Source organism: Egretta garzetta, unplaced genomic scaffold (genome assembly GCF_000687185.1).
Source record: "Egretta garzetta isolate BGI_Z169 unplaced genomic scaffold, ASM68718v1 scaffold105, whole genome shotgun sequence".
NCBI lineage: Eukaryota > Metazoa > Chordata > Aves > Pelecaniformes > Ardeidae > Egretta > Egretta garzetta.
In genome coordinates, this window is record NW_009259598.1 from 22,165 (window position 1) to 29,680 (window position 7,516).

At 46.0% G+C, this 7,516-nt stretch overlaps 1 protein-coding gene across 2 annotated transcripts in view; it reads left to right on the forward strand.

The window, feature by feature from the left end:
- The first annotated feature begins 204 nt into the window (after positions 1-204).
- CUNH6orf89 (chromosome unknown C6orf89 homolog) overlaps positions 205-7,516 on the forward strand; it is a 37,715-nt gene continuing 30,403 nt past the window's right edge. For both annotated transcript variants that reach the window (XR_004841924.1, XM_009638177.2), the window contains exons 1-3: positions 205-2,564; positions 3,357-3,564; positions 4,920-5,085. Coding sequence is in view for 1 of the 2 variants with exons in the window: in XM_009638177.2 (XP_009636472.1) it covers positions 3,376-3,564; positions 4,920-5,085 (355 nt within the window). In the remaining variant the exon portion in view is untranslated. The remainder of the gene's footprint in view (positions 2,565-3,356; positions 3,565-4,919; positions 5,086-7,516) is intronic.

Here is a 7,516-nt window from a genome sequence, read left to right on the forward strand (position 1 = left end):
TCGCCAGGCGCCCCGCTGCGGGGGTGGGGGCTGTTTTCTGCTTCAATTTATTGTTTCCCCCCCCCCTTTTTTATAATGGCCCTGGCTGGAGCTCCTCTGCCTCGGGGATAAATAATGGCGATGCCGTGGGCCTGTGGTGGTGGTGGGGTGCAGGTCCCTCTCCGAGGGTTTTTAGCCCAGGGCTGGGGCCCTGAGCAGGGCCGAGGGAGATGGATGAGTGGTGTTAAAGCAGATGAGAATGTATTTGTATTTATATCGCTGCTTCAGGTTCACCAGCCAGGCGAGCAAGCTTTTCCCTTTTAAAGACTCCTCCGATGGTGTTTCTCTCTAAATATTTAGCTTTCTAAAGTCTGGGTCTGAGCACCCTGCTGTGCATCAGCTTTGTGGGTAGGACTGGGTGCTAAGGGTGCAAACCTCTCAGGCCGAGAACCATCGCTATTTACATTTGCAGAGAGAGCTGTTTATTCCTCCTAGGGTGGTGGAGTTCATAAAAAAAATAGCGCTAACATCTGGGTTCTCTAGTTTAAAAGGCCTGTCTCTGAGGGGTTGCTGTGTGGAAGGACCAAGAGTCGCTCAGTCTGCGTGTGTGATGGCGAAGCGGGTACAGTAGTCTGTTGTTATTATTTTGTCGGTTGTATTGTGGTGACAGGAAGGGAAAGAATGGATCGTTATTTGTTTTTTAAGGCCTCATCTGCTCTCAAAACAATGTGGGAGCGTAATGCCTTATTTCCGAGCTGAGGACGTGGGTTACTGTTGAGTTTGTCAAGGAGCTGCCTTGGGTTTTTAATGTCTGTGACTTGCAGGGGTTGTCTTCAAAGGTATTTGCTCAGAGTGGAATACAAATGTAGAGGGGGGAGAACTAGGGTGTATCTTGGCATTTTATCATAGTAGGATGCTTCTGCTGTTTGGAAAGGGGGAAATCACTGTGTTTGACAGCATTTCTGTCGGGATAAGTGTGTTTAAGTGGTTCCAGGCAGATTCTGCAAGCAGGGGAAGCTTGCTGAATCTGCTGGAATTCAGCACCAGAGAGCTTCACAGGTGAAAGCTTTGGCACATGGGAGCCAGAGGAAGGTCGATAACCTTTCAGACCATGTACTGCACCAGTTGTAGCACCAAGGCAACGAGAGTAATCATAAAAGCAGGGGGGGAAGGCATTTAATATCCTGCAGATGTGCTGGCTCTTGCTGGTTGTATGAATCAGGGTATTACATAAATCAAAGAGTTAGTAAAGCAATGTATTGTTTTTATAAAGCCAAGTGCATGCCAGGTACGTTACAGAAGAGAAGAAAAGGTCCCTGCTTTGGAGAGCTTACGATACAGAATGATATATTATTGATCAAACCTGCTTTGGGGCAGCTTTGCTAGCCCACGGGTCTGCTCAGGTGGTAAGATCTGGGACAAATGTTTGCATGGAATGCAAGGAATGTCGGTAGAACAGGGCCAGGAGCTAATTAACCTGGCAATGTAGTGCAGGATGTTCTCATTGCATACTTGGGGTTAGGTTTTAATTTGGCATTTTACTCTTTTGGTGTTTCTAAGGCTGCGGCTAGAAATTTGACACTGATGCTAATATAACATCTGACATTAACTGCTTGAGTTGGATGCTCAGGCAGCTGCTGACCAAACAAATCAGGGTTATTTTTCAGCCGGATAATTTTCCTGGTCTGATTCACTATGTGACCACATAAACAAATGTGCAAGAGCAGAACAGGGAGTTGATCTTGGGGGGAGAGGAGCAATTGCTGAAGCTGGTAGCCCTGTTGAAAAGTGGGGTTTTTTTCTGAAACTACACCCTAGCGTTGCAGGAAAAAAAAGATATTAAAAATGCCATTGCTTGAGTTCTGATTTGTAGGAGCCCATTTGTCCTGTGAGATCAGCCAGAATGAGTTACAGCAGAGCAAATCTAAGTTTAGGGTGCACGTTACGCAGCGCTTGTCAGCTTGTTCTCAAGTGAGCAAAACGGATCCGTGCTTTTCAAATGCAGGCTGTGCTGTGAGGTGTGTGGAGAGAATACCTGTGTAAATAGTTACGCCGTTCTTGCGGTGTAGTGACAAACTTCGTGGAGCAAGGTGGTGAATTGGGTGAAGCAGCGCACAGGATTCACGAGCTCGTTCCTGGTGTCAGGTGGTACTTGGAGCAAAAGGGGCCTGGTTTCCATTTTCGGCTGTGATCTGGGTGTATTGGTTGTGTTTTTCGTGTTTTTACGTGATGGTCCTCAGTCTGTGCTTCCAGGACGACGCATTGCTAAACTGTGTCTCTCCAGAAAGAGTTTCAGTCGTCCCAGTTTAATCCAGGTTAGAATTTTCCCAGCTTGGAAACAAGAAGCAAAGCAAGACCTCACAGATGCTCCCTTTCCCCCAGCAGAGTTTTTCCAAGGCTAAATGTCTTGCTAACAATGGGATCCTCACGTTGACAGCTATTAACTTGTCCGGCAATTTCTTTGTGGCTATTCTTCAGCCCATCTGTTGCTCTTGGTATGGTAAGGCTCTGCCTTTGTGGCAGACAGGGGGAGTGGAAGAGGAACACATTTCTTTTTTTGGCATCTTGATGTTGGTTGCTCATAGGTGTGTTCTTACAAGCTTCCCCATTGAAATTTCACGGTGGGAAATAATTTGCTGTCAAATGCCATTTTTGTCTCTGTCTGGCGTTCACAATGCAATTCTTGCTGCGGTATTTAGTTATGTGGCATTTCTGCATATGAATGACCTGCAGGCAAACTTTCAGAGGAACGTAAGAGCTTTTGTTGCCTGCAGAGCATGCTGCTATCACGTTACTGTTACTCAATAATCAGTTGGCCTGGACATTAGGTTGCGAAAATTTAAACAAATTGTAAGCTGTTGAACTTTGCCCCACACATACTGCTTATTTCTCTGTCCTGTTCTTATTGCTGACAGGGGATTTAACGAAAACAAATCGACGTTAAAATAAGTGACTAAAATTATAGTGCAAGAGAGCTTAGCTTGGCTACTGTGTGTGATGATCGGCTTTGTATTGCTGGCTGTTGTACTTGGTGAGCAATCGCTTTATGGGACGGATTCATTTGGAATAGATGAATAAATGCAGTTTCATTGATTTCTGGGAAGCTTTGTTCATTTACATAAGCTGTGAATCTCGGAGGGTTCTTCTCTTGTCAGAAAATTTCACGGCTTCTTTCAGTCCTTGGGAGATAGTGAACCAGCAGAGACTGTTAGGACTGCAGCTAAATGTCGTGCCTTTGGCTGCGAATAGGTTTGCTCCAGAGAAGCCTTCCGTCTTGCCTAGATGTTGCGATGTTCCTTTGGTCTCTCTGCGCGTGCTGGTGTTGAGGTGTACGGCTGGAGCGTGTTTTTCTGTTAACGTACTGCATCTCTCCACAGGGATTTTTAATCGGAGGCCATGGAGCTGTCAGCCAACGAGCTCAGCATTTATGACAAGCTATCAGAGACGATTGATCTAGTGAGGCAGACCGGCCACCAATGTGGGATGTCAGAAAAAGCCATTGAGAAATTCATCAAGCAGCTCTTGGAAAGAAACGAACCCCAAAGGGGACCTCCACGGTACCCTATCTTAGTGGCTCTCTACAAGGTAAGGTGTCTTTTGTGCATGCACAGAGCGTTTGAGGGTCAGAAGGTCTCCTTTTGCACCTGAGCCTTTTATCCAGGGGCTTGGCTTATTTGGGGGGTTGGAATAGGTCATCTTTGAAGGTCCCTTCCAACCCATTCTGTGATTTTATGATTTCCCATTGCATTGTCTTGATGAATTTTTCTGAGTTTTTTATTTTAAAAACCGTGAAGTGTTGTTTCCGTCCTTTGTCCCATGAATTGGTTTAAAAACAGAAGACAGATGACCAAGATTTGAAAGTGCTCATGTGTGTTGAAATTTTAACATGTCAACACCTTCCTCTTCTTAAATTATTAAAGAATGAGACTTGGATTGATTCTTCAGGCAAAGATTCCCCATGTCGGCACCCTCAGTGGAAATGTGAGGAAGGAAGGAGATTCTTAAAGTTCAGGGTCAAATAATGAAGAGATCCAGGTTCTGTTTCTGACCCTGTCACAAGCTGCCACCTGTCTTTGTTCTCCTTGTAGTCTATAAAATAAACCTGTTGCCATGGTGCTTGATGTTAGAAAAATGTTTTGAGACCTTTAACTAAAAGACTCTGTGAAAAGTTTTGCAAAGTGGGTGAAAGGCTGCTGCTGTTAGGTAGGTTAGAGATGTTTGCTACAAGAGGAAAACCTTCCCACTGGTGTAACTTTCAGTAATATTTTAGTGTCATCTTTAAAAAATCATCATGATGGTTTCTATTTAGAAAAAAATTTAAGCTTTCTTCCTCCTGTCCTATAAAAAGCTGTAAAATGAGGCAGGAGAACAGGAAACTAGAAATTTGAACTTTTAGCTTCTGTTCTTGTTTTTGCTGTTGATTCACTTTGACTTTGGCCAGGGGGAGAAATGCGTCATGACATCTCTTTAAAGCTTATTTGGGATTCTGGTATGGAGGAGGAAGCTGGTGCCAACTCTGCCAAAGTGTTTCGAGGCTTGACGGATGTTTGCAAAAAGCCTTGAAAACCTTGTGTAAGAGGAATGGCATAAGTGCAAGCTTTTATTTGATTAGGTGGGAGGAATCGGAACTATCTGTCGATAATCCTCATTGCTGTGGTGCTGGATTATTTGCAGTGCTAAAATACATGAACAGAGTTGTGTGGCTTGGGTTTGAAGGCTGCTTAATTTCATCCTTGGACAGCCCTAACAATAAAACTGGGTGACAACTCTGCATACGTAAAGAGCATTGCAGTTGAACAAGGAGCCACAGCAAAAATTTGAGCATTTATCTTGCAGCGCACAGCCACAACCCTTTGATACCGGCGAGAAGGTGTGTCCTGTTCTGAAGACATATCAGCTCATTGCAGTATAATTTATTATGTGCCTGTTCTCTCTCGCAGGGCCTGCTCACGCTGGGATTGGTCTTGCTGACTGTTTACTTCGTGATCCAGCCGTACAGCCCACTGCCGCCTGAAGCTCCGCTCTCCAGAGCCCATGCCTGGGGCTCCCTCATCGGTCACATCCGGCTGCTCTCTCTGCCCATTGCCAAGAAGTACATGCTCGAAAGTAAGGAAATGATTTCTCTGCCGTAACATAAGCCTAGCAAGAAATACCAAGTTAAATACCAGCAATGCGGATCATTTGAGTGTGTCTCCCTGGGCACCAAATAACAAATGTGCTACTGGCATGGCACCATTTTCTCCTTTCCTACCACTGTACTTAAAAATAGCGTCCTGAATTCTAGCTAGGGCTTTTTCCCTTCCATTCAGTGAGGCTGAAGCATATTTTATCTCTAACTTCATAATTTTCTTCTTGCACATTCTCTTTTCCTTGCTTTTAACACCTCAGGTTTTTTCTTCCACAAGAGTTCCCTTTCCTCTATAAATCTCTGCAGTTCTGGGAATCATACCGAGGTAGCTATGCTGGGTAAATGTCACCTTTTTTATTTTTTCTGAGTAAGCCCGCAAAAACAGTTTGTCAACCAAATCTTGGTATCTGTGAGCAAAGTGTAGAAACCTCAGCATGTGACCCGGGCCTAAGGAAAAGTAGTTTTTGCCAAGTGGCATATTGGGAAAGGACTGTGGGCTTGAGAGCTATGGTGTTTATAGCGGTTAACGTAACATTAAGGGTAGTGCATGTGTGTGAGGAAGCTAGATAAGTGGCTCCCTAATGAGGTGGTCCCATCGCGGGAGAGGAATGTAATAGATTTTCCTAGACTGGCATAATAGAAATGGAAAAGTTTGAGTATTTCTCAGTCTCACTTAATCATTTCCACTGACTTAGGTGGGCAAATGGGTGTAAGCATGGGCTCTGCCTCTTTGATAAAACACAAAAGACTGTCAGTAATGATAAAGTCGCGAATTATTTTGAGCAGGGATGTGGCACAATGTTGATTGTCTGTCGGCTCACTGTAAAAACAAGCTCCTGTAGCCATGCCCTCGATGGGTTTATATTTAGCTTCGGCAGCTCATTGTGTTGGAGTTGTCTGTTCTGGCTCTGACCTTCCTGCCGTAGCTAAAAAGGGCGCTCTGAAATGCCAGCACTGTTCTGCATTTTTTCTGTGTGTCTCCCTCTCTTCCGCTGACACACGGGATTTCTGTTGATTCGGGTCCGTATGGGTGGGACGGGGTATCCCCCATTGTTCATCTCCTTCCTTAAACACCGGGATCTCTTGCAGGGAGGAAAAAACAGAGGCGAGGAGGTGGCTCTGACAGCTGCTTCACGTTAGTAGCCTGCTTATCTAATGCAGTTCAGCATTGACATGAGTCTGCATACCCGTCTGCTTCTGTAGGGAGAAGGAAACCATCGGGAACTCTAATGCTTGTAATTGTTCAGTGAAATCTTGTTCAGAAAGTTGATGGGTTCTTCCTTCAGATGCTGCAGGGCCCCCTTGGATGGGGAGAGCCTCAGGGCAGCAAAAGGTTTCTAGGGCAAGGATTGCCTGTAATCATGAGCATCTTGCTGTGAAGATAAATAAAATAAAAGTAGGAGTAAGTCTGGGCTACTGATGGGAAAACCAGCTGAATGGCAAGGAGATAGGGAAAGGGGCGAAGGGAAGGGAAGGATGGACGGAGAGGAAGGATGTGAGGTGGTTGTTTAAATGCATATAAAATCCCTCATGCCTCCATGAGTCCCGGAAATCTGAAGTGATGAGCAATAGGGTGGGCAGTGAGCCAGTGCTGGGGAAAGGAGGGGAGGTACAGAGGGGATGAGGCAGTTCCTGCTCTGTTTTTCCAACGGTATTAGGTTATGGTGGAAACCACAGCACATCCCAATTAACAGATTCGCTAGGGATGGCTGGGGTAACTGATCTTGCCTCAGCAAGGGGAACTAGACTAGACCCCGGCTATTTGAATGGGAGAGTGCAGCACCCAAGCTGAACCTTGGATGGGTTCCTGTGGGAATCCCTCATGTCTTGGCTTCCCAGCAGGCAGCTGTGGCCACCGGGGCTGTCCCAGCATCCGGCTGTCCCAGTGGCGCTGGTGTCAACTTCACAGCTTGCTGCTGAGTGGACTGTGATAAAACCATCCAGCAGGGATCTGGAAGGGGCAGTTTCATGGCGTGTGGCTTGGTGGTCTCCCGAGCTCTCTTTCAGCCCTGCCTTGTGCACCATGTAATGTTTTGCCCTTAATTTTGGCATTGTGGTCTGCTGAAGGGAAGGGATAAAGCTGTATCATGCCATCCTGTTTCTTGATGTGAGCATAAGGCCAGGAGGTCTTGCAAGCAGGTCTAGCCTTCTCCGGTGCATGCTTGCATAGGAGAAGGCACCATGCAAGGAGACTGAGCAGCAGAGAAAAACACTAACCAAGGGACTTGACGTACAGACTCCTCTTCCTTCCTCTATGTAGATCCTAGTAGATTAATTTTTTTGAGGGGGCTGAGGATGAAACTTGGAGCTTTCTGTGCTCGGGCACCAGTTCAAATCCAGCTCGGGCTGTTCTTGTTGAAAGCCACCTGTTAGCAGTTTGGAGGCTGCCTTGGCCCCCCGGCAGGGCTG